Source organism: Crocodylus porosus, unplaced genomic scaffold (assembly GCF_001723895.1).
Source record: "Crocodylus porosus isolate Cpor-Errol unplaced genomic scaffold, CroPor_comp1, whole genome shotgun sequence".
Taxonomy (NCBI): domain Eukaryota; kingdom Metazoa; phylum Chordata; order Crocodylia; family Crocodylidae; genus Crocodylus; species Crocodylus porosus.
In genome coordinates, this window is record NW_017728947.1 from 80,168,863 (window position 1) to 80,196,677 (window position 27,815).

Here is a 27,815-nt window from a genome sequence, read left to right on the forward strand (position 1 = left end):
AAAAAAAATCTGATGCTTGATTCAGCACTCTTATGAAGCCATTAGGAGTTTCTCTTGGCATCTATCTTCTGAAAGACACTAGATTTCACCAGCTGAGCAACTGTTTGTTCAATGCAGGCCAGCCAGATTTCAAAATTGAATCTTGTTGAAACAATAGTGGTTATATCTTTTGATGCCCATCCCTTTGTTTAGGCACGCATATAAATATGACATCTTTGCTCTTTTGCCTTAAAGCAACAATAAAAAAATGAATTCTGGGATATAATCAATGTACAGCAACATTTACCAGCAATTGCTTCACCATCCAGGTCACTTGTACACAAGCTTGAAAGAGAGGTACTTCTCATTCCAGAATTCCTGGACAGTCGTTGACTCCTTAACTGACTTATAGATTCTTCCAGTGTCTCCTTTAACTGCAAATAAAATAAAACCAGTAAAAGATGTGTATAGAAGCGTGAAAGGGCATGGATATAAAATGTAATACATTCTTTGAAAAAACAAAGGCAAAAGAACTGAAAATTTAAAGCAAGTATTGCTGAGGTCTAGAATACTATTTTTGGTGGTTTGTCATGTACAGTAAGTTCTCTGTGGCATGATAAAACATTGTACTAAGGGTGACAGCTTCACTGGATGTAAATTTCTTAAAGTAAATAAATAAATAAAACACAAACAGTAAAAACAGACATCAAATGAAGTGGATCAGCTGTGCTGGGATATGCCTGGCACAGCTGATCCACTTCACTGGGAGAAACGCAGGTCACCCACTGGCCCATCTCTTAATGCTGTGGGACAATGGATGACATTCTCCAGCAGCCCAAGGGTGCTGGTCCTGCACAGCCTGGGAATTCCAGTGCAGAATCAGGCCCCTCAAGCCCTGGGACTGCCCACCCAGCTTTCCTGTCTTACAGACATGCTCCAGGGAATCTTGCAGCATGCCTTTAAGCAGAGAAAACCAAGGTTTCGGCATACATTTTATATATTTGCCTGGTCCCTAGAAATATGACCTTGCATTCAACTGTATTAAAATTCATGTTGTTCACGTGATCTTAGCATCACCCAAACCAGATCATTCTTTAGAATAATAATCTTCATCTTTTCTAGAAAAACTTGCAAATGCAAATTAATAAAACAGTAGTGTTTTCTTCCAGATTCTTGAAAAAAAGATCTTGAATACCATCAGCAAAAGAACAAATCCCTGTAAGGCCAAACCTGAAAACACTCCCATTAGATGATTATTCTTATTTATACTTACTGAAAGCATTATTATTTAAAAACATTATTGGGCCAATTCATACATACCACACTAATTAGTTTTTATCATCATACTGTTGTGTGTTACTAAAGCAAGTACCTTACAGAAGCTTCAGTATATTTTAGCTACGTTTGCCCAAGTTAATGATGTCAAAGAACCAATATCAAGTTCATCTAAAAAATAAGACAAAACTGACTTAACCCTATTGTACAGTTTTCTTTCTGCAACATGTTTTGTGCTGCAGTGTTTGACTTTGCCACAAAGGAAGGGAAACAGTAGAAAGGTATCATAAATGTAGCTGGACTACCCTGCTTCTTCACACATGTAAAAAGCAGACCATCTAACAGCCCAGAAACCCACAGTAATATGACAGTTACTGTACATGCTGTGTAGCCATGTCTGTAGCTACATAAGGTTTCCTTGGGGCAATCTACCTGGCAGATCATCCTCTAAGTAATTAACCTATAAGAGCCCAGGGAGAAAAATAGGAATGAAAAACAAACCTGTGGACTCATCTGCCTATTGAGACAGGAATGAGACATGTTTGTCATGGAGGCTGGTACTTAGCACCTGTTATGATTTTGGATACAGGAAAATGCTACACCAATTTTACACAATAGAAAAGCCCTCCATTAAGATAATGTTCAAACTACTGTGTTCTGTTGTATGTATCTAGCAAGAAGTCTGGGAAGGGAGCAATTGTTATTTCTACAGGCTATGCAACCTGCCAAACTTATATTTAGCTATCAGCAAAATTATATAAACTGGGATTCCGTCTCTAAATTCAAGAGAACTAGGGTAGAAATGAGTGAAATTAAGGTATATAATGTTTCTACAGGGTTTAGCTGAGCTTAAGGAGAAAAGCTAGTATCCTATAGCATAGAATGCAAGAAAATCAGAGATGCAAAAAAATGTGGAGCTTAATATGCTATCCCAATGCTGTCCAACTGGTAATCCTTGAGAGGGTAAGTTGTAGACTCCACACTCATCTAGCAGCTGCTTCCCCACACTGCAGCCAGTCTCCGGCTCCCCCTTCTTTCCTCCAGCTGCCACTTCTGCCCTCACCCCAAGGACTAGGATGTTGCGGCATGGTGGATGGAGCTGAGGGCGAGTCTAGGCCACACAGAGAGGGTTGGAGAATGAGGGTGAGGTCATGCCCACATAGGGTACCAGTGTGTGGGGAGGCACCCAATGCAGTGGTGGCAGAGTGCCCTCAAGGGCACACAATCCAGCAGGAGGGGTTAATTGTGAGGTGCAGCATTGGAGGAGCACCCAGCACAGTGCGGGGAAGAAAGGAGTTGCCCACATAGGCAGAAAAGTGTGGAGGAGTGTCTATGGAGCCTGGTGGCCTATGGATTACCTGGTGTAGCCCATGTGGTATGATGCCCCTGCTGGTGTGGTCCCTGGGGGCTTACAAGTTGGAGAGCCTTGAGCTGTACTAATACATGTACAATGTGAAAAGTTTTGGGAGAAGACTGTTATTCATCCCGACTCAGGGCGTATTTGGCAAGCTCTAAAAGGTCTTCACTGGGCCCACCATCGTCATTCTACTGGGGAACTGTTCAGAAGATGTCACTGGTGACAGCTGCTGCACACAAAAGTCATGTGTCTAGAGATAATGCTATGGTGGGTCTTAAGAAAGTAACAAAAATATATATGAGAAAGAATAAGCAGATCACATGTTTTCACTGAGATTGAGAGTTCCTTTCAACAAAAGCCCAAATCAATACTCTGTGGAGTTTCCTGTACTTTACAATTCGATGTAGAAAAAACCTCTGGTCTCCCCATCTCCTTTACTAGAGACTAAAAGTAATTTTACAGGCTTTTTTAAATGCTGTGAAGTCACGTGAATTCTATTTTTAAGTAAAAACATGTACAAAATTAAAACAAGAGAGTGAAATATTATGATTTGCAGTTCTTTCCTGTCCTGCCATCTGCAGATGTAATGAAAAGGCAGCAAATGGTAAGTATTGCTATGTTGTTTAACAGATGATCGGTAGCTTGTGCTGTTGTGACTAAAAACCATACATAAGTAGCCTGCAGGCATAAATTTGCTATTTTACTCCCTACATTGGAAAATGTTTCAGGATTTTCGCTCCATGAGTAATCAGACTTTTCTATACAAAAGAAACATAAAAACAAGGTATTTGAGCTTAAACACAGCCCTCAACTCCTAATTACCAGAGATCCAGGTTTTCAGTTTAACTCAGAAAAATGCAGATTTTCTGTTTTAAAGGAGACAAACACAGGAAACAGTGAGTTTCTCCATGCAAGCTGGCCGAATTTCAGCCTGCAAGAGGCTGGAGGAATGGGACACGGGGTGTAATGTGCATATTTGCGCACATGCGCATGGCAGCCAGGCAGCATTGTAGACAGAAGCTCCCTCCAAGCAAGTCTATGGGGGTGCAGGGGGGGAGGGGAAGGGGGAAACAGGCAAAATGTAAGGGGTGGGCCAGGCCCCCCAGATTTCTGCACCCACAGCAGGGTGCAGGGCTGCAGCCTGGCTGGACCAGCTCTGGGCAAGAGCCGCCTCTGGGGAACAGCAGGCAGGACCTGGCATGGGAGGGGGCTTCGCATTGCCATGGCCACCAAGGTGAAGTGTGGTGGCAGCAGTGGCACAGAGTTGTGTCTACCACTGCTGTAGGGCAGGCAGGGGGTGCCTCACCTTGGCAGCATGCCACTCCTTCCCACACCCTATCCCACCAGCTAGGCCACAGAGATGCCTCCTCCCAGTACTGGTGCAGCCAGGCTGCAGCCCTGTGCCTCACTCAGAAATCTGAGATGGCATGCATCACCTACGCCTCCCTCATCTCCCCGATGCATTGCCTATACCCACCCCCTGCCTTTTCCATGCACCCATCCCTTTCTTTGCACACTGAGGGGTGGCGGGCAAGGAGCAGCAGGTTGGGAGTGAGGGGCACCAGCAGGTTGGGGTGTATGGGGACTGCAGGTTGGGAGTGAGGGACACTGGTGAGGATAGGAGGCTGTTGGTCAGAAGTGAAAAACACTGGTGGGGGACAATGAGTTGGGAGTGATGGGCACCAGTGGGGATAGGGAACTGTGAGTCAGGAGTGAGGGTCACCGCCAAGGCCAGGGGGCTGTGGGTTGGGATTGAGGGGCACCAGATGGGCTAGGGAGAGGAGGGGGAGGAGGAGGGACACCAGCAGGGACGAGACTGTGGGTCGGGAGTGAGAGACACCAGTATGAGCAGGGCACCAGCATATTAGGGCTGCTCAGCACCACAAAGCAGTGGAGGGGGTAGCTGCAGCTAGACCTGCATCCTGATGAGCAGAGGGCAAGGGGAACTCTGATTTTCTAAGATAAAAAAACAAAATTAAATGCCAAAAGATACAGGTATTTAGAATTTATTATGGATTGAGATACTGGTAGGCTTCCAAACTGCTTTAAAATTGTAAATATATCACTAAAGCATTGTGTTCAACTGATACATACACATATTGCATGTGTGTGTGTATTTTAAATATTATATAGAGTGGCATTCTGTTTTACTCTCAGAAAAACCCAGATTTGTGGGGTTTTAAATAATAGAACTTCTGGATTTTTAAACAGAGAAAAACCAGGTTCCTTGCTAATAACATTAAAAAGTCACCTAAAGAATTAGTATTTGTAAAGTACCACCACCACTCCCACAAGAACAGATTGCATCAAATACAATAAACACAAAGATTATCTGAACTCTATGGAAAATTCCTTAAGATCATGTTATCAAAACAGCTATACCCTTTAGAAGATATGATAAAAACCCTTGAAGAGAAATATCAGACCCAGTTCTCCAGCAGCCTACGCCTCTATGTTACATTCCCAAAGCATAGCAAAGCCCTTTACTCCAAGAGTCCTTTAGCCTCTGTACAAACAGGCTCTTTGTCATTAGAAGTGATAAAACTTTTATTGTACTAACACCTCTCACAATGTGCTGGAACAGAGGAGACATCACAGTTAGAGACGTAAAGAGATAGTAGTTTGACTTCCAATGGCCACCTCAACCTGTGGACAACACCCAAATGCAAGTCAAAACAATCTTGATGCAGCTCCAGCATAGGGTTGGTGCCAAAATGGACCCCATATATAAGAGGAATTCAAGGTGCAATAAAGCCTTTGCCCCTGCCACTCCTTCACTGAACTATAACTAGAGCAGCTGTGTTCAGCACTGGGAAAATTCTGCTTTCAGCTCTAGTTGTGCAAAGCTGAAGTAATTCCATTAACTTCTAAGAATTTACTTGAGATTTGCATTTGCATAATCAAGAAAGATTCAGGCAAATGACACATGAACAAAGACTTTTTGTAAGTAATTAGAATTCAAAACATTGGTTTTCTATTTAAATGTGTTTACAGAGCTGAAAAAGCAATCAACATATTCAAGAAAGTGTAAGATAGAAACAGTAGATCTTAAATATTTAACTGATTAAATTATTGTTTCAGTTTTGGGTAGTCTCTATGATGAACTAGAAAACTGAAAATGTACTCCTGGCTTTCAGCGCAAGATCATTTTAATTTAGTAATACTTAGACAGCAGCAAGTCTTTTGTAAACTAGCACCCAGATCCTATCCTACTGGTAAGATGTCTAAGACTTTGTTGCAAATAGCGCAAAACATGTGCACCTCACCTCAGAAATATGATTTTATACTAGCTAGAAAGAAACCCAAGTCTCCCATCCTCTCAGTAGGTACTCATGCGCTCAGGCAGAGAACAACTCTGTCTTGTGGAGATGCATATCTTGCCCATTCTGGTAATGGAAAGCCTTACTGCAGAAGGTGAGCCCATTCCATTCAGTGAAGCACACGTCACATTCTCTCAAGAGACGGTCTTATGTTTGCCTCCATCACATAACAACCCAGCTTCATTTCAAGGGGAGATGCCTCCCTGACAAACAACTCTTTGACTTCAGTGGTTAAAATAGAGAATCACAGAACCATAGAAAATTAGGGTTGGAAGCTACCTCAGGAGGTCATCTAGCCCAATCCCCTGCTCAAAGAAGGACCATCCTCAACTAGTTCATCCCAACTAAGGCTTTGTCTAGCTAGGTCTTAAAAACATCCAAGGATGGAGATTCTACAACCTCTCTGAGCAGCTTGCTTCAGTGCTTTATTACCCTCCTAGTGGGAAAGTTTTTACCAAAATCTAACCTAAAATTCCTTTGCTACAACTTGAGACCACTGCTTCTTGTTCCATTGTCTGCCACCATTGAGAACAGTCCAGCTCCATCCTCCAGGTAGTTGAAGGCTGCTATTAAGTTTCCTCATGAGTCTTCTCTTCTGCAGATAAAATAAGCCCAGCTCCCTCAGCCTCTCCCCAGAAGTGATGTGCCCCAGCTCCCTAACCATTTTCACTGTCCTCCGCTAGACTCTCACCAATTTATCCACAGCCATTCTGTAGCAGGGGGGCCAAAACTGGACACAGTACTCCAGATGTGCATCTTCACCAGTGCTGAAGAGTGGGGAATAATCACTTCCCTCGATCTGCTGGAAACACTCCTACTAATGGAACCCAGTATGCTGTTAGCCTTCTTGGCACACTTTTAGCTCATATTCAGCTTACTGTCCACTCAAACCCTGGGGTCTTTTTCTGTAAAGCTGCTGCTTAGCCAGTTGGTCCCAAGCCTGTAGCGGTGTATGGCAGTGTTCCATGCTAAGCGCAGGACTTTGAACTTGTCCTTATTGAACATCATGAGGCTTCTTTTCATCCAATCCTTCAATTTGCTAAGGTCACTCTGAATCCTAGCCTTACCTTCCAAAGTATCTACTACTCCTCCGAGCTTGGGGTCATCTTCAGACTTGCTGAAGGTGCACACCATCCCAACATCCAGATTGCTGATGAAGAAAGTGAACAAAACCAGTCCCAAGACCAACCCCTGGGGCACTCCACTTGATACCAGCTAGCAACTAGATGGAGCCATTGATTACCAACTTTTAGCCCAACAATCCAGCCAGTTTTCTATCCACCTTACAGTCCATTCATTCAACATATAGTCCCTTAGCTTGCTTACAAAAATGTTGTGGGAGACTGTGTCAAAGCCTCACTAAAGTCAAGGTATATCATGTCCACTGTTCTCCCCGCATCCACAAAGTTAGTCATCTCATCACAGAAGGCAATCAGTTTGGTCAGTTATGACCTACCCTCGGTGAATCCATGCTGACTGTTCCTAATCACCTTCTCCTCCAAGAGGGGCAAGTGAAAGTGCAACTCACTTTTTGTCAATCGCCTAATGAGTTGGATACTCTCCTCAGAATGGAGTTCAAAATTCTGGTCCTTGCCCCCAGTGCTGCAACTAGGCTAGTGTCTGTCTGGTTTCTTCTTGCATGTTATCCTCCTGGCTCCAATAACTACTGAATTTCTTTTCACTTTATAATCCACCTTCAAGAAGGATGCCCTTAATCCTGCCTAACCCATAAGCCTGGTACTTACAGCACTCACCAGGCAAGTGGGAGACAGGCTCACATCCCCTCGGGAGAGGGAGAAGCTATGATTCTAAGCAACTTCCTTAAAAAATTCAAAAAGACAATAAACACTTCTCCAACATATACGTTAAGGAGAAAGAGCAAGTATTTCAATAACTATTTAAGTTGAGAGGCTTTTTCTATATAGGAAGCAAAAGCTATTAGGGCTATGTGAAGCTTCAGTAGCTGATTTGATTCAAAGGAGATCCAGCCCAATTTGGCAGCCAAATCTCCAAATCCTAATCGTATCGAAAGACCCATTAAAACAGGGGTGTCCAACCTTCTTGAATATAGGACCGGATCACGAACTTCTTATCGCCTAGTGGACTGGTGAGCCATATTCAAAGACCTCACAAGAAGTGGTATCACATCATAAAGTGATGTCACATGACCTTTGACACCAATGCAATTAGAGGAAGTGACAATGAAATGGGTCTAGAAATGTGCCTAGGGAAGTTGTGGTTTTCAGAAAGTATCTATGTTTCGTATGGCTTAGGAACAGGACATTGTTTTTGTGCAGGGGCTTGAACTAGATTAGGGCTGCCCAGCTGGCTACCTGCAGGCCACATGTGGCCCGCAAAGGGCCAGGATGTCCCCCACAGTCTACATGGGGTCTGCAATCAGTTAAGTATATCGGGCATGGGCCTGGGTGCCACCTCTCCCACTGCTGTGCAAGGGGGAAAAGCCTGGGGGCGGGGTAAGGGAAGGAGTGGTCCATGTCCTGCAAATGTAACCTGCATGGCTGAGGATGGGGGTCTGCATGCTGCTGGAGCAGCCCGTGCAGTGAGGGGGTCCTAGGGGGCCACCCCCACAGCATGCAGCCTGGTGTTATCTGGGGCCCACAGCCTCACCAGATCTGAACAGCTCCGCCGCGGTGGCTGCGCACTCTCACGGGCCTTATGCTGGACATGCCTGCATTAAAAACTCCAAATTGAATCAAGCCTCTGAATAAACTGGAAAAAGATTAGGAGATTCAGAAGGCAGATGTGCAGGAAACAGAAACTGAGAAGTGGGGGGAAGACTGCTCTGACATTGACCTCTGTAGCTGGTCAGTGACTGTAATCTTTCCCTGAGTTCCGTTCCAATCACAGTGCTCTGGGGAAGGGACACTGAAACAACACATATAGCTGTGTGCCTTTTGTGAGCTGTCTCTGTTGCAGCAGCAGCATTGAAAGGCTCTGGCTTGGTAGTGGGTAGTCTCTTGCCACCAAGTTCTATCCAATCCTCTCCTATTTAGCCTTGCTTACAATCCCTATTTTTTATCCATTCCTTTTAGCTTATTCTTCCCCCAAAATTCTCTTATTTATTCTTGTTAGCCTGTCTTTTCCCCCCACAAAAAGACATCTGTGTTTTCCCTGACAGTATGTCATCACTGTGCAAGAAAGCACAACATATATTACACACAGATGCACACACATTCTGCAGCACACCAAACATCATGACGCGTGCTGGAAAGGCAGATGCCAGGTCTTCTGGCAGGGGAGGGAGAGGGGGCACAGGGAGAGCTGCAAGCCCCCTGCTCCCCCCGCAACATAGACATACCCTCTTTTCTGGCAGCAAGGAGTCATTACCACATCTGACTCCTCAGGTACCTCTCCATTTTTACCTGCTACATCTCTCTCCCTCCCCCACAGCCTGTCTCTCACCCCCCCAACACCTCAATTTGCATTTTCACTGACTGGCTTTCTTGCCTGCATACCAGTCTCTGGCTTCTTTACTATTCATTCCACCCAGGAATAGCACACACACCAACTGCAAATACTTCCTCAGCCTCAGGAAGGGTTTTTAAACCCAAAAGCTTGCCAAGATATATTTTTCCAACTATTCAGTTAGTCTAATAAAAGATATCACATCTACTCAAAGAACCTTGCCTGCCTGGTCCTTAGACAAACATGGCTAGAACCAGAAGCCCGGTTAACACACCAAGTGACATGAGTTTTGCTTTCAAGAGTTTGAGGTGCACTTTCACAGAAACCCCTGCACCTATCTCCTTGAAACTTGGCAGGCTTCATACCGTCAGAAGGAGCTACCATCCTTGCTGTTTTCATCCAAATCTGCAAAAAAAAACCCAACAAAGTTACAGGTATTTTAGCGATTTCCCATTATTGTCTATGGCCAAATCACCGAATCAAATCACTGTCCCTCCAAATCAGCTGAATCTAAATTGAATACATGCCGATTCGTACAGGCCTAATATCTGTAGTGCTTTATAGTGCTCTTGTGAGCACCACTAAGAAGCATGTCCAACTTGTCCAATCCCAGAAATAAGCCAGGAAGTTCCTCCTGAAAGCAGTCTCCACCACCCCTCAGAAGATCTGGTTCCAGAATATCTAAGATTATGTAGAAGGAATGTGGAAACAAACTTTGGGATCTTGGCTACCTCATTTCTGGGTTTTGTAAATAAAGAGTGGGAACAAGCAGGGCATACTAGTTCCTAGTAGCTTGTGATACTAGGAATACCCCAGAAGTAGCATAAACTCATTCTCAGCATTGAGACTTGTTTGAAAAAGAATTTCAACTCCTTCCAAATTCTATGCAATTAGAAATAGAGAAAATCTCAAAAAACTGACTGCACAGAAAAAACATTCTAATTTTAAGGATTCTAATATTATAAAAGCTGCAGTCTGTCTATCTGTCCATAACACTTTATTCACACTCTGGCTGATGGAAACAACAAATCGGAGTGCGAATACTGCATTTGGACAGGAGGTGGAGGCACGGTGGAGTGCTGCCATGATGGCAGGGACACAAGGAAAGGCCGGGGGGAGGAGACAGACTCCCTGGAGGTAGCAGCACTGGCCCAGGGTGTGGGGGAGCGGGGTCAGGATGCTGGGGAGGGCAAAGCCAGCAGTGCTGGCCTCTCTCCCCTCTCTACTCCCTGCAAGCGGTGAATATGGAAGAGATTGGCTTGGCCTGGCCCCAAAACGGGGGGGGCGGGGGGGGCAGGGAGCGGCCCAACCCTGAAATGGTGGCAGGTGGGAGAGCAGGCCTGGCACTGGCCCCACCAGGTGGGGGTGGGGGGAGCAAGCCTGGCCCTGGCCCTCTGTCACCACTCCCCTGCCTGCAGGTGACTGAGAGGACAGGTCAGCAGTGCTGGCCCCACCCCCCACCCCCTTGACCCTACAGGCAGTGGCGATGGAGCAGATGGGGGGGCAGAGCCAACAGATGGAAGGGGGCAGCCCAGCCCCAGCCCTGGAGCTGCATGAGGGGGAAGGGGGAGGGAGAGTAGGCCCAGTCCCGAAGGTTGGGGGGCAGCAGGGCTGGGCACAGGCTGGTGTCCCCAGCTGTCGCTGCTTCCCCCCCATCATTCTTGATGGGCAATTGGCTAGTGTTATAAGATCTTCCCAACACAAAGACAGTATAAGCATCAAATTGAAGAAAAATTATAAACCTATGGTATATACAGTAGCAGACTGTCTACCTATTAGTGAGCTGAAACTGCTAACAAGACAGTCCATGAACCAGTTAGATCAAAGAAAGAACAACAGTTGATATTTTACATTTAATTAAGCCTTGAAATACATGCACCTTTAACCTCCTGCAAGACTAATATTTTCCCCTCTTAAACAGTTTACACCAGGGGTGGGCAAAATATGGCCCATGGGCTGGATCCAGCCTGACAGACAATTCTATCTGGCCCACAGGGCCCCTTTAAAATTTGGAAAATTATTATCTGCTGGTAGCTGCCTGTCTAAAAGCTGATGAGGCACCTGTGGCAGCAGAACTCAGCGGCAGCGGGACCCAGTGGCACCAGGAGCAATGCCCCCTCCCAGTCCTGCCCCACCCCAGCCTCCAACTGGAAACTTCAGCCTAGCTGAAGCTTCTGGCCTGGGACCCTGTAGCTGTTCCCCAACCCTCCCACTATCCAAGAGTGGAAACTCAGGTAAGAACAGGCGAGGGAGGGTGGGGAGGAGGACCGCCGGTGATCCCCCTACTCCATTCTGGCTTCATGCCTCCATGTGCTGCTCCCAGCTAGAGAAGCACATGGAGGCACAGAGACAGCCCAGCCTGATGGCACCAGACTTCCCACAGCTCCTGGCATCCTAACATGCCACCCGCCTGGGCCAAATTAGCTCCATGTCATGAACTGTGGGTCCTGGCCATGCAGCCAGGAACTGCTGGAGCCAGCCCAGCCTGCCAGCATGTGGTTCCCAGCTATGTGGCTGGGATCACAGGACACATCAGGAGCCAGCTGAGAACTGATGGGGCCAGGCTGGCTCCATGCCACGCCATGCAGTCACAGCCCTGTAACCAGAAACCGTGGGGGCTGGGCTGGGCGGGCTCTGGTAGTATGCTGTTCCCAGCTGCATGGCTGGGACTACAGAAGGCAGCAGGAGCCAGCCCGAACCAGCCTGGTTCCCATGGTTCCCTGCTGGCTCCTGCAGCATCCCGAGATGCTGACCATGCAGCCTGGAACTGCGTGGTGCTGGCCAGGCTGGGCTGGTTCCTGCAATCCCGGACATGCAGCCAGGAACTGCACAGCACAGCACGGAGACAGCCTGGCCTACCCCCTCCTGTCACAATGTAGTTCTGGCTGCAATCCCAAGACCTGCATGGAGCAACATGGAACCAGCCTGGCCTGGCTCATCCCGGCACCCATGTGGCACAGCATGGTGGGGTCAGGCCAGGCCAGGTTGCCTCGATGCCATGCTGTGTCCCCAGCCTTGCAGCTGGAACCGCACTGTGCCAGGCCAGACTGGGCTGGGCTGGCCCCATGCTGTGCCGGCCCCATGCTATGCCATATAGATCCTGGCCTTGCAACTGGGACAGGACAGACAGGATGGGCAGGGCTGGTTCCCCACCTCCCAACATACCCTAAATACATCCCTACCCCCACCTCTATCATACCCACACTCCCCCACCCCAACCACATACCGCACACCCCTCCACACCCACACCCATCCTCTCCCACATATCCTATTCACCATACTCACACCAACTCCCCAGCTAGACAGCCACCACATACACCCCCATACACTCTTACTCTTGTATTTTGTGTGTGGTGGGTATTTCGAGCTATTATGCGATCACCTCTAGATACACTATGCAAACACACATAAGTCAGGACAAAACATTTCTGAAAAAATAAAATTAAAATAAATTACAGTAGATATTTGATTTTTGTAGTATATGATTTTTTTTTTCTTAACCAGTTTCGAGATGGCACCCCCCTCCCCTTAAAGGAATACTTCCAAGGCAAGGCGAGGCATTTCTGGTAGCAATGATCAGAGGTTAGGGGCAGGACTTTCAGTCCCAAGATGGTGACCAGGGGCAGGGCAACTGTCATGGGGTGGGGCTACCCATGTGACCCTTGACAGGGAACATAGTAAAAATTAACTTGGATTTAAATGTTTTCTGGTGTTACATTGTACTTATTTATAAACTATTAACTAATTAAACTATTAAATGGTTCTTTAACCCATCTGAAAACTGCTCTTAGGAATTTTTGATCCATTTACTAAAGCATAGAAAATTAGGGCTTAAAGGTATCTCAGGAAGTCATCTAGTCGAATCCCCTGCTCAAAGGAGGATCATCCCCCACTACATCATCCCACTCAAGGCTTTGTCTCACCAGGTCTTAAAAACATCCAAGGTTGGAGAGTCTACAACCTCTCTGGGTAACTTGTCCGTGTTTTACTACCCTCCTAATGAGAAAATTCTTCCAAAGATCTAACCTAAACTTTCTTTTCTGCAACTTGAGACTGTTGCTCCTTGTTCTGTCATGTCACCACTGAGAACAGTTTACCAACTCCCTCTTCAGGTAGTTGAAGGCTGCTATTAAATCCTCTCTGTCTTCTCTTCTGTAGACTCAGTAAGCATAGTTCCATCAACCTCCCCTCAGAAGTCATGTGCCCCAGCCCCTGACCCATTTTCATTGCCCTGCACTGGACTCTCCAATTTGTCCACTTCCTTTCTCTAGTGGGGGGCCCAAACTGGACACAGTACTCCAGATGTGTGGCCTCAGCAGTGCTGAAGAAGAGAATAATCACTTCCCTTGGCCTACTGGGAACACTCCTACTAATGAAGCCCAGTATGCTGTTAGGCTTCTGGGCAACAAAGGCATATTGTTGGCTCACATTTGGCTTATTGTTCCCAACTAACTACAACCCCCACATCTTTTTCTGCAAATTTGCTGCCCAGCCAGTCAGCCCCCAACATATAACGGTGCATGAGATTGTTTCATCCTAAGTACAGGACTCTGCATTTGTCTTTGCTGAACCGCATGAGGTTTCTTTCGGCCCACTCCTCCAACTTGTCTAAGTCACTCTGAATCCTACCCCTACCCTCCGGCATATCTAATACTCCACCCAGCTTGGTGTCATCTGCAAACTTGCTGAGTGTGCACTCTATGCCATCTTCCAGGTCACTGATGATGATATTGAACAAAACTAGCACCAGGACCAATAACTACATTAAGAATGGATTTCCTAATTGCAGAAACATATCAGCTAAGGCTATCAATTAATCAGCATCAACATACGTGATAAACACAAGAACCAATTAATGCATTAATGTTTTTAATGTGTTAATCGTACACACGGTTTTGGAGCCTGAGCCCGAGCCATGCCCAGAGCCTTTGCCACTGCCAAGCCAGGCAAATCCATCACTCTCCTCCTCACACCTCCCAGACTGCCACAGGGACCCACCTAGGCAGCACAGGGAGGAGGGTGGCAGCTCTGCTTGGCTCAGCAGCAACAGCGCTGGGTGTGTCTCAGGCTCCATCAGCACTGGGCTGGAGTCAGTCATGGGGGCTGCAGCAGGTAGCTCTGCCGGATTCCTGCCCCCACCCACCATCAGAGGCTGCCTCTGGAGGGGTGCAAAGCCGCTGTTATCACTGCTCCCTGGGGGCCCAGACTGGAGATGCGCAAGGACCCACGGGCCCAGAGGCAGCTTGTGACAGAGCTCCCAACCCATCCCAAGCCTGAGCCATGGGGCCTGAGGGTTGCCAGCCTGGCTGCTTGTGGCCCTGGATGGGGGTTTTGTGGGGTCTGTGGGTGAGTTAGCCCCTCCCACCCGTACCTTCTTGCTGCACCCACCCAGAGCCTGTGTACCATCAAGACCTCAGGCTGAGCAAGTAAGCAAGGGAGCTGGGGCCCAGGTCAGGGCTAGGGCAGCTGCCCCATTCCGGGCTGCCTGTGGCCGCCACTTTTGGGCTGAGGGCAAGGTAATCCCACCACTGCTGGAGTTGTGCCCAGGCAAGGTCATGCCCCAGGCCTGGGGCAGCTCCATGGAGACCTCGCTCAGATTGGACATTCTGCTCCAGACCCCTCTAAGGGGAAACTCCCTCCCCAGGTTCCAAACCCCATGGCCCTCCACACCTTCACAAATTCCTCCTGCCCACCCCCAACCATACAAAGTATCTGAATAACTTTGCATAATTTTGAGCTTTTCGGCATATAATTTGAGTTTTTGGCTGTGCGATTAAAATAATGATTAACTGCAACTCATTTTTTTAATTGCACAATAAATCAAGATGAATTTTTTTAAAGTTTGATAGCCCTAATATCAACCCCACAAAAAGCCATCCTACTCCCAAAGATATAAATCTGTTTAAGAGGTCTACAAAGAAATATACAAAGGAGATGGTAACTAAAGTAAGTATTATTTCCTTTCACTTGTTAGTTCTTTCAGTATAGTCATCTCTAATGGTTGCTATTCTTTTTTCCTGCCATTAGGATGATGTTTCCTCACCATGACAAAGAATTTAGTTGTCTAAAATGTGGGAGGGTCACATCCTAAATTATCAATAAGACAGTTAAAGATTTCCCTTACATTTTATTTCTCTAGACCAGGGGTCAACAACATATAGCCCATGGACTAGATTCAGCCCAAAAAAACACTGGATCTGATCCATGTAGCCAGAAAGCTTCCCTTCTGCTCATACCTGTGCTGGGGCTGGGCAGAAGTTGTACTGAAGTCAGGCAACTGGAAGCTGTACCCACATCACTACTGCTTTTCCCCACCCCCAGTTGTGTGGGCACACTTTCCAGCTAGTCAGGAACTGAGCTGGGACTGAACTGCTTCCAGCTGCACCTGCATTGCAACTGGGGGCTGGAGAGAAGTGGCAGCAGAGGCAGATTAGATTCAAAAAGTAATTAGACTAATTCATAGAGAGCAGCTCTTCTGATAGCAATTAAACTGAACAATCATCTTAGTTGTGCCCTGTGACAGTCCTAAAGCAATGATGTCTGATACCTGGAAGAATATGACAGGGGATGGATTATATTGGACATCCCCTATACATAAATTGTCCCTATATGGAATTTACTATTTGCCATGGTAGGAGACAGAGCACTGAGCTAGAGGGACCATTAATCTGATCCAGTATCAAAAGGAAAATGTTGATCTGACTCAAGCCTCATCTTACAGGAACCCGAACACAATTTCTACACGTTTTCCTTGCCTTACCTTTTTCTTCATTATTAACATGCCAAACACTTGCTGTCACCAGCATATCAGCTACAGATAAGCTGAGTACCATAATAAAAGCATCCATTGCATGCTACAAAAATATATTCTAAACAACTCCCTAGCTTTCACAAAATATAGGCGGACATTCCTCCTTCCATCATTCCAGCCTACATTCAAATCAGCATTACCAGGCTAAATATTAATTTGTGCCATGATTGCCCTGGGGTTTCTAGTGTTTTACAAGGATGCTGTTTATTGGAGTGTGGGCTTGGGATTTTTGTTTTTGATGGGAAGGAGGCTGCTATACTATATAAACAACTTAAATCAACCATCCATAATAAACTGGGGAGGAACTGAAGCACTTGAGTAGAACACCAGGCTGTATAAACCAAAATAGACTTCAAGAAGAAATTACCTTAGACTAAGACGAAACTAGCACTTCCCTATAGCATTCAAAACAATTTCTTCATATCTGGAATAAAAGTTGCTTGTAATTTTCAGTTCTCAGACAAACACTAATTCTATTGGAGACGTGAACCTTTTTCCACTTCTACTAGCTTTTACATTAATGTGCATTCATTACATCATTAAAATAAAACACGTTAAAAGGGAAAGCTGTTATCTTCTTTTCTTCTAAATATGTACCCAACTACTCTAAGATCCTCAAAATACTTGTCAAAGGCAAGGATATCTAGCCTTTGTCTTGCCCACAAAATATCACTGGTATAAATTCAAAACAACTGGTAATTCTACTGAAGTTATTCTAGTGACAAAAATGAGAGCAGAGCTTAACCTTGGATATGTAGAGCCTACGATCATAGAGTTTGCTAGTTAGGGGTTCTGTTGGGTATTTTGGACTCAACTTTTAAAGTGTGACAAAACATTAAATGAAGAAGGTGATGCCTCTTGAAATTTATTGCAGAAGAGAATTTTAGAATACTTAACAAATCAATTAAAAAATATATATGTGGGGCATTCACATTTGCTACTACTAAAGGAGCAAGAGTAGATAGACCATACACTAACAGAACCATGCGTGGTATAAGTACAAATCATTTGAAATTCTAGTGTGTGAAGAGTGGCCACTTCCCCCTCTCTCTAAAAATTCCATAATACTAATAATACATAATTCTAATAATATGAGGAGCCTTCCCCATCTACACAACTAGCCCTCATATTAGAAACCATTAATAAGAAAATTAAATGGAATGAGTTGAGAGAACTGTGTTGTCCTACTTAAAGACACTCTCTCAGCTCACTCATCTTGTAGTCTCAAAGGAAAGAGAACCCCAGGAAGCAAGTATTCAATATGAAGTAGCTGTCCAACAGCTGGAAAATGATCTCACAGAAGAGACTATCTTTGCAGGAAATTGGCATTGGTGGCATAAAACATGGTTTGATGAAGACTGCTCTAAAGCTAAAGGCTCCTTAACAGAAGTCTTAGAGGAATATAAATCCAAAAGTGATTGTGCCAGCTTCTAGCAGATCAATAAGATTAAAAGAAATTGTAAAATATTAATAGATAGAAGGGCAACACAGTATCAGATGAGAATGTGGGAGGAACTGGTTGCTGCAGGGCAAAATAAGGACTTATTTTGGCAGATTACAGCCAAAGGAACCAAACATGTCACTCAAAAATTTCACTTTGTATCCAGATTGTGTACCTTTTTTCCTTAACATTTCCACTACCTTTTTACAGCATGTAATGAATGTAATACATGTTAATGAATGTATCTGGGAATCGCCTTTCCTTAGGAATTTTTGCTTTTTAGTAGTACTGTCCAAGTAAATAGTTCAAACCAGTTATCATACATTGTCATGCAAACATAAACCTTGAAGTTGAAGTTGATTTCTGAAAAGAAGCTATTCCAGGCAGATTTACAACTAACTATGAGGTAAACTGGACTTGGGAATTCTTCCATCTCACGTGAGTTACAGACACCTGAATTAAGCAATGCGATATTACATGTATTATGGGGTAACTAATACATGTCAAATTTGACTAATGACAAATTTAAGAAACTGCATAAATTAATTCTTTCTTCCACTGCACAACTATGAAACATTCTCATTTTACAGATTTGACTTGTCACCTAGAAAAACCTGGAATTCTTTTTGAATTATTTTCTAAGATTGTAATTACTTATTTTGAAAACACTGCAACCTGAAATGACTACTCCTATCCATGGCACTTGACAGCTGTGCACCTGTTTTGTTGTAACGGCTTTCTTGCCAAGTCTCTTTACAATTGGTAGCTGTGGAGAGACCTTCATTTCAAAGGGAACAAAGAGGATGTTACAATACCTAAAACTGTTACAGAGCTTGACCCAAAGTCAACTGAACTCAGCGTATTGCTTTTCGTTACAGTAAATATGGATTGAGCCTAAATGGTGCACTTAATCTTTGAAGCACTTGGGAGTCAGTAGGGCCAATACTGCCATGTTAAAAATCATAACATTAAAAATAAGATTTCTTGTCTGCTAGAAACTCTAATTAAAATGGAGTGTTATGCTGTATTATGTTTACAACTCAAATGCTATATTGCAGGGAGATAGTCAAATGCTAAATTTTTATATTTAAATTCATAGATAAACACTCCCTAGTTTTAACACAGACTTGTGTAGCAGTAGTTGTTTATTTACAGCTATCACTAAATGTAATAACATTACACAAAATATAATAATAGAAATATATAATTTATGGGTAGTGGTAAAAGGATACAAATAAAACTACACAATCTACCAGTCTAAACAAAAACAAAACAAAACCTGGTACAAAGTCAGACACACACACACACACACACAAAAGGTAAAACAGCCCAGCACTTAAAGTTTTCCGCTAATGGAAAGATCCACTTTCCTCTTATTTTTTCAAAGGATGAACAAGATCACAAACAGTGATTGAGTCATATATCTCACTATTCTTGCAAGAACATATCCTGTCCATATACAGCCCAGAAATTGACTCTATCTGGCCTGCCAAATGCCACCAAGTCTGAGGGAGGGCTGTTCCCCAAGCCGATCCACTCTGCCGCAGCCAGGGCTGGGCTGTAGAGTGCACAGCCTCCTCCGCTCCCTCCCTCGCATCCACCCCCCACACCAAGCTTCCTCTTGGCAGTACAGTTGCGCAGTCCTGGCACCATGGCCACTGGCAGTTGGGCTACACATGGGACACAGCACAATGCAAGCACACAAAGTAGTGACCCTGCCAGAGCCTTACACCTGAAAGGGGTCTTCAAGAGGAGACTGGACAAGTACCTGGCTGGGGTCATCTGAGCCCAGCACTCTTTCCTGCCCAGGGCAGGGAGTCGGACTCAATGATCTACTGAGGTCCCTTCCGACCCTAACATCTATGAATCTATTAATTTAAACCCATGCTGCTGCAGCTTCTCCCACAGCCTCCACCCCACTCCCTGGGTGCATTGTGAAGACAGGTTCTAGCCAAAGAGGAGCTGCACAAGGGATGGCTGGGGGTGAGGGGGAGGCGATGGATGTTGCCAACTCCTCTCTTAGGTCATTTGATAGGGGGTACAAACTAGAGATGTAAATATTGTTTAAGAAAACATTCATTTAACTTTCTCCAATTATATGGGGTCCAACAATTAACTGATAACACAGCAACTTGGAACATCGGCTGCTGAGAGCTGCTACTGGACCCTTGGAGTAGGTGAAGGGGAGAGAAGGCAAGCCCAACTAGACAATACAGCCTGGGTGAAGCCCTGCACTGGGAGGGATGGATCACCTGTAAAGGACCAGCTAATTCCTTAATTAATTAGCCATTAAGCTGCTCCCTGTTTTCCTCTTAAGTTATGGGTACTAGTCCTCCTCCTCCCTCCCCACTCCCTCTTGCCTGCCTGCCCTGCAGCCGTCTCATTCCTGCTTGGGCACCTAGAGCAGGGGTAGGCAAAATGCAGCATGCCAGCCCATTCTATCTGGTCTGCGAGGCCCCCACAAAATTTAGAAAAGAAATATTTATCTGCCCCTGGCTGCCTGTCATGTGGCCCTCGATGGCTTACCAAAACTCAGTAACCAGCTCTCCACCTACTATAATTGCCTGACCCTGACCTAGAGGCTGCCAGATTGCACCTGCCCCAAGCTATAGGATAACCAACAAGCTAACTGGTTTTCACTGCACTTATCTATTAAACAATTAATCATTTAATGTTTCATATCCCTAGTACAAATTCTAAATTTTTATCTAATAATTTAGAGTTCTTAACTGAGTTGAAGTATTCAGGTCAACCAGCTCCGTTTCAGATCACATCTCTATCAAATTCTACAATAGGGAGACAAGTCACCTTAAAAGTAATTAGAAATCTTTCCAGTTTTTGAGTGAACCATAGGGTCAGCACCCCACAGTTCTGTCCATATAATAGGATGGACTGGTACCCTAGATCTATAGACCTATATAGTGCTGCTAGTATAGCCCTTCTGCCCATCTTATTATAAAAGGATAGAATTCCACCCAAGCCTTGTTTTGCTTTAATGTTTACCTTTTCCATGTGTTTATCCCAGCTCAAGATTTTTATTAAAACAGATTCCAAATTCTAAAGAGAAACTAAAGCTTTCAATAGATGGTACGTAATACAGAAACTAATGCTTTCAGAAACTGAAGCTTTCAATAGATGGTACATAGTACAGTAAACCACTGAAGGTATATTATCTGAATACTCATGCCTGTGTATCTCTACTCATCTGTCTTTTCCCCCTTCCCTTGCTCTTATATTTGCCAATTACTATCCATTTTCAACTAGCAAATTAACATTAAAAAGATGGAAGAGGGTTAAGAAATTAGGTTACATTGAAAGTTGCTCACAGTTGCTATGGCTTCAGTCTGTTCCCTGTTATATTCTCTGTACTGTCCTAGCATCTGGTCAACATGCCTCAGGTTTCTGTTGGTATCCTTAAGAAAAAACAGGAGAAAGGTTGGGGAGAAGGTGAAGAAAAAACAGAATGTTAAACCAGAAATCTTCTTTAAAAACAAATGAACGTATCACTTTATTAACTTTATCTTATTTTTAGGTACAAAAATAACAGGTCTGATTTCTGAAGAGTGTCTGAGTATCCACAACTCCCATAAAAGCCAGAGAGAGATAGAGGTACTCAGTACCTTTGAAAAATAATTTACAGCAGGGGTGACCAAGACATGACCTGTAGAGCCTTATTACCTGCTTCACATGGCCCCACAATGAGTCCACAAAAATTTGGCAGTGTGGAGAGTGCTGCCAGTGTTAATTACTGCCATGGTTCTCAGAGCTGTGATTATCACTACTACTGCTCATCCTACTGCCAGGTTTCCAAGAGCATAGAGCCATGTTATCTAGCTGCAGGGCAGGAAACAAGGCTAGAAATTTGGCGGCAGCAGGAGTGGTGCTATTGTAGATTTGGTAGTGGCAGCAACTAACACGGATGCTGACAAATTCCAGCCCTGCAGAATGGATGAGTTGAACAACACTGATTTACATTAAATGTCTAGGTCCAAACAATCAAGTTTGAAGGTTTTGGCCGTGCTGTATGAAAATCGTTCATCTAAGAATCTTAAGTTATTCATTTAGCCTAGCCATAAAGTAATCTCTCTGAGATAATAACGTCTCTCTATTTCACACATGGGTAAACTGAAGAAAAAAAAAATTAGTTGCAAATTTATCAAACAAGAAGGAAAGACCTTGGAGCAATAGGTAACAAATCCCAAATACTTGAAATGTTTGAGATTTGGTATATAAACCTCTCTCAAAGGTTACATAAACTTTTAGAAAAAAAGAAAGTGAGATTTTGTGATTATGGTATAAGACTACAGACAAGGGATCTGGATTCTTTTCCCCATGTGGGTAGCATAAACAATATATGTCATAATATACCAAGTAGCCCAGCTAGGATTAGTGACCTAGTTGGTCAAGCCTACCCAATGCTCTAGCTGACTGCACTACCCCAGTTAATGAATCAGCTGGCCACTGTTACAGGTACTTGATTAGCTGCTATGGATAGCAGTCTCCCCATTTAAGTCCACCAGTGGCAACTGTTGGCTGGGAAGCCAGCCAACAGTTCTGCGAGGTCTACTGTGGCAAGACTCCCTGGGTCCTGTAGTCTTTAGTTTCTTAATCAATGACTTCAGACCCTGCTTTGCTCTGCTTCTGGACTCTAGCTTTTGGAAATTCCCTTCAGCTTTGGTAACTCGGTCCCTGACTCCCAAACCCTGACTCGGCTTGCAACTCAGACTCTGCTCTAGAATTCCCTTTTGTTTTGGGTACTTTGGACTCCATCTCCTATCTATGGCCATTCCCTGGTGGCCTAACTACTAGGCAAGACCACCTACATCCTTATCCTTACAATATCTGTTTCCTTGTGTGAAAGTACAATCTTAGACTCTAAATTAATTTTGCCAAGTTTTGTGCTTTGTAACAAAAAACACTACAAAAAACAGGTTAGGTTAAAAGCAAACTGGATCACATCATAGCATGGGCAACTAGAGCCTCCTGGGTCAGGGAGGGCACTTGCCCCACCAGCAGCCAGTCAGCGACCAGGGGGTAGGAAGGGTCCCCCCATGGCTGACCTGTGGGGCCCCCTTGGCTGGTCACACATGCCAACCGAGAAGCAGCATTCCCTCTAAGCTGGCTCTAAGAGGGAACACTGCCCAGAAATGCCAGCGGCATGCCTGGGAAGGCCAGGGACGTGCCCAGAAGGGCCAGCAGCACTTCTCTTGGCGCCCCCACTCTCCAGCCAGCACTCTCAGGGGGAGGTGCCATTGCCCTTGCCTGCTGCACTTGCCCACTCCCTAACCGGGGAATGCTGCTGTGAGGGGGTGTACCAGCGCCCCCAACATGTTGCCACAGCATCATAAGCCTATAAGCGGGGAATTATGATTGGGAGGAAAGGTGAAAAATGAGGGTGTTCACTCAAGTATCAGAAATGTAATGACAAAACAGTCGCACCTAAAATCAAGCCCCTGTTAAAATTGGAATTTTAGACTTGCATTGTAAGCCTGTTATACTATAGTGTTCTATTTTTATTTTATTTTAGTTATCCCCATGCAAATCTGCTCTACTTGCAAGTTAAAAGAAAGAAAACAATCTTCTTGAGTTATACCTCAGGAGATACAATTTGGATTCTCTTCTTTACAGGCATTACCAGCAATAGTTGAGGGCCTGATTTGGCTTGGGGTATCTATTACCAAGGCAACAGCCCCAGGCTCAGCTTTTGGCAAAACAATGGCAAAAACAACTACTGCCCCAGCAGTAGCTAGTTACACTACCACCTTGGACACAACAGCAGCTGGCACTACCCAGTGTGCTGAGGCTACTCTGGGCGTGGTGCTTGCCAACTACATCTCTGGGGATCTTTGTGGGCTAGTACACAGGGTCAGGGTCAGTCTGCAGCCAGATGTGGTGAGTGAAGTCAATTCATGGGGTGCTCAAGGCCCAAATCGGCATGTAGGATTAATCCACAAGCACAGACTGCAAACCAACCCGATACACCAGCCCAATCCACTCACAAACTGGTCCTGTGTGACTTATCCAGCTCATGTGGCTAGACCGGTTGGGCATCACTGAAGTGGGGTACCCTTGCACAGATGTACCTTGTAACCTACAGAAATTCTCACCGATAACCACCCTAAGCTAAGAACAATTATTAGCTTATAATGTCATACAATTTAAATGTTAAGATCATTTTTAAAATCATTTAAATAAAGATCATTTAATAAAAACCATTTTTAAATCTTTTCAATAGGGAATGTTACAGCATTTTATTCGGACAGGTAAATAACCAATTTGCAAAGCACTTAGCCACTTTCTAATAACCTGTAAAGTGCTCGCTAAAGTATGAATCTTCTCAGTAACTTCTTCGGTGCCATGGTTTCGAGCTCTGATATGTGTCGCCCTTAGTGGGCCCTGGCTTCCAACTCGATGCCGACGAAAGTTATCTGAATCACTGGATGATTCTGCCATTGACATCTTGAAATCCTGAGAAGAAGAAAATAAGGACAAGCCTTCAAAATTCAGAATGCTATGACTCAGAGTTGTCTTATTTTTTTTCCTATTTACATAACAAGTGTATAACCACTCATATATAATTTTTTTTTTTTTTACGCAAAGGCCGTTATTGAGCACTCTAATGAAATGGGGCATTTGACTGCAGTATTAAATGGGAAGAAAAGAATAAAATCCAATTATTAATATTACCACTTGCTGATGATCCTGGGAGTATCAAACAACTAACATAAATTACAAAATAGGAATTGAGAATAAAAAGTAATGGAGTTCTCTTTATGAAAAAACTTACTCATTTTTCTACTAAAGAAGGAAACAATACCTTTAAAGAAACAACTTGTGTCTCATTTTGAAATAGAAATTTTGCCTATACTTTCTCTTTTGAGATACAAAATTTCTTTTAATACAATAGAAAAATATTGCAGAAAAATCAAGGATCTGTTTTTTTCCCCAAATCAGTTTGCTCCAGATTAAAGTCATAATCCCACTTCTAAAAGCATAGTTATCAACACATCAACCAGTGGTAACACTATGGAAAAGGGATAAGAAGTTCAGGTGAGACAGGCAGACAAACGCTTAAGAAATACTGTTAATGGAGCTAACTTTTAGTTTAAGAAGGGGTAGCAACAAGAAATAAAGAAAGCAGAATTACTCAGACAAACCTGCCTTTAAATAGATTCTTTTGAAAGCATACATGAGGTACAAACATGTATTTTGCAATTACTGTTTAGAAATGTATTTATTTCTACTAATTAAGCAGGTTCCTAGGATTCAGACTATCTATGTTCCTTTCCAGGCATTACAACCTTTCTGTGCCTGCTTTCCACTTTGCAAGCAAGATGTTTTATATTTTACTGCTGGGAAAAGTAGTTTAATATGTTTTTTTCAGGGTTTCAAAAATATTTTATCAATTTGATTGAATGTACTCTCAGATACACACATCTCCTCATATCTAGTAATCACCACAGATTTCTAATCTTCTTGCTCAAATTTCACTGTTGGGCATCCACATTTTAAAACTGATTATACCTAAGCTATAGGATTGCCTGCTTTGCCTCTGCCTTGATGACCTCTTTGTCCAGATGTTCAATAAGCATCTCATCCCAACCCCTCCACTCCCACTTCCATGTTCCCTTGCATGTATATAGCATCTTTACTATTCTAGCCTACTACACTAACATTTTATATTGCAAAGAAAAGTGTGGTAGCATAGTGGGCCAAGATAGTAAAGGTTTTTAATTAAATAGATTCATACATTGAAAATAAAGCCATGAGACAACATGACATTTTTTGCCATCACACTGTTCGCTCTGCTTGCAAGTAGCATCGCTTCACAATGCCTGTGTCTCCCTTGTCCAGTTAGCTTTAATACTCTTTCAAGCAGGGAACACTTACATCTTTGTTTTTACAGTGCCCAACATAATGGGAACAAATCCTGAGTGGGCCCTTTCTTGTTTTTATTAGAAGGAGTACCTAAAAACAAAATCTAAATCCCTCCATCATGTTTTCACCTAGTAATTCAAATGAATATAGAAAAGAGTTGTGAATGAATTATGTAAATGTTTGTGTAGATAGCTCAATAAAAGAAATTGTGAATATCAAAATATGCATTGGCTTAAAATAACTAACTATATACTGTAACGTTACTTGCTGTTCTCCATTTCATCTTCCACTGTTGTTTGTCATATCTTAAATTTAGATTATGTTCTTGCAAGCAGGAAATGTGTCTTTTTACAACTTCCATGCAAAATCTAGCAGTTCTGTAAACTATAAAAAAGTTGCTATGTTGTTGTACTGTGTAATTCTTAGTAGCTGTAAATCTACCTTTTGAACTGAGAACAAAACTAAACTATTACAAGGTTTGAAATAAAAGCCATAATTATAGATGCGCTAATAAAAATACCTTAATTTTTCAAAGGCTCTCTTCACAGAAGAGTACCTTTTTCTCCATTTAATTTCATGGTAAGTTTTACAGACAAAGGGTTTTAATTTTAAACCAGTAACGATATTTTGCATTTGTACAGAAGCTTTGTAACAAGGATGGTGTTTATTAATGAATCACTATTCCTATTTTACATGTACAAAAACTGAGACAAAAGCAAAACTGGATAAAGAGCAAATCTGGTGCAAAAATCAGGGGTTTAAACACAGATCTCGACTCAGTTTGCTAAGAATTAAACAGTGCTTCCAAAATGCATATATGCTTTCTAAAAGAGATGCCTCTATAGCATTCTCTCCATAGTTATTTAGTTAAATTAAAATGAGTATGTATTATATTCTTGTTTTATTAGCGGGTACAATTCAAACCTTGAGAACTTTTAAGTACAAACTTGAACTATCAATTCAAACACATTTTACAAAGCCTACATGATGTATCAGTTGTCCAGGACATCAGCTTCCATTAAAAAAAAAAAAAAACCAACAACAAAAAAATGCAAGTTTAAATCCCTCTAGGTCAGCAGTTCCCAAGCTCTGACAGGTTAAGTACCACCAATTTAAAATGATACAACCTTAAGTACCACCAGCAAATTTCTGTCATATAAAGTAATTATAATAAATCTGTTAATGCATACCACTAACAGGTTGTCTGCATATCACTGGTGGTACCTGTGCCCCAGATTGGGAACCCCTACTAGGTTCCAAATAAAGCACTCCTATCATTATCAGCAGTCCCTTGCAGTTGAGAATGATTATCTTCCACGACCATCTTTTCTGTCGGTCCAGAGATGGCTGACAAAACCAATCCAGTATTGACGGGCTGTGCTGCAACTCAAGCACATGGAAGGCTCTGGGTTTTTGGCCCAGTCTGTAACGCAGTTTCTGCAACTCCCATTTCCACCCCCCACCCTCCACCCCATCTCCTGTTGTGGTCATAAGGTTTCAAAGTACTGAGATGCTTGCAGCAGACTCTTCCTCCATGTGAGGCAGACCTGGGCAATCGTCTTCCAAAAGTCGATATCTACGTAGCATTTTTTCAAGTTGGGCTTAAAGGTTGTCCTCAAAGTGCTTTCTCTGCACTCCTCTAGATCAGATGCCTTGACTGAGCTGGGAAAAAAAGACTTGCTTTGGGAGTCTGGAGTCAAACATCTGGATGATGTGGCTGGCCCAGTGCAGCTGATGTTGGATGATCATCATCTTAAAGCTCGTGTTGTTTGCTTGCGAGAGGATACTACTGTTGGTGTCTGTCTACCTGCTGGATTCAAAGAATCTTCCACAGGCAGTATCTATGGTACTTCTCCAGTGACTTATGTTATCTCCTAGATGTTGTCCACATCTCAGCTCCACATAATAAGGTGGAGATCGCGACCACTTGATAGACCATGAGCATGGTTTCAGATCTGATGTGATCTTAAAACACCTGTTTTCTCAGGCATCTGAAGGCTGTACTAGCACTCTTAAAGCAACGTTAGAGCTCTTCATCAATGTCAACCTTCTGCGAGAGGCGGCTTCCAAGGTATGGGAGATACTCAACCTTCTCCAGAGTCTCACCATAAGTCTGAGTTTTTGGAGCTGGGGACTGATCATTAAGAGCTTGTTGATGGAGGACCTTTGTCTTCTGAGTGTTAAGCTTCAATCTCATTTTTTGTATGCCTTGGTAAAGATGTCAGCAACTGCCTGAACGTCTGCTTCCAAGCGAGCACACACTACAGCCTCATCAGCATACTGGAGCTCAGTGATTGAGGTTAGGGTGGTTTTGGCTCAAAGTGGGCT

The 27,815-nt window shown here is 43.7% G+C and overlaps 1 protein-coding gene across 1 annotated transcript in view; it reads right to left on the reverse strand.

Annotated features, from left to right (window-relative positions):
• LOC109320861 (centrosomal protein of 128 kDa-like) overlaps positions 1 to 27,815 on the reverse strand; it is a 76,771-nt gene that overhangs the window by 47,234 nt on the left and 1,722 nt on the right. Inside the window, exons 2-4 of the mRNA XM_019551140.1 lie at positions 23,916 to 24,077; positions 20,936 to 21,022; positions 287 to 413 (exon numbers count right to left, since the gene is read on the reverse strand). Of these exons, the coding sequence (XP_019406685.1) occupies positions 287 to 413; positions 20,936 to 21,022; positions 23,916 to 24,068 (367 nt within the window). The 5' untranslated portion in view covers positions 24,069 to 24,077. The remainder of the gene's footprint in view (positions 1 to 286; positions 414 to 20,935; positions 21,023 to 23,915; positions 24,078 to 27,815) is intronic.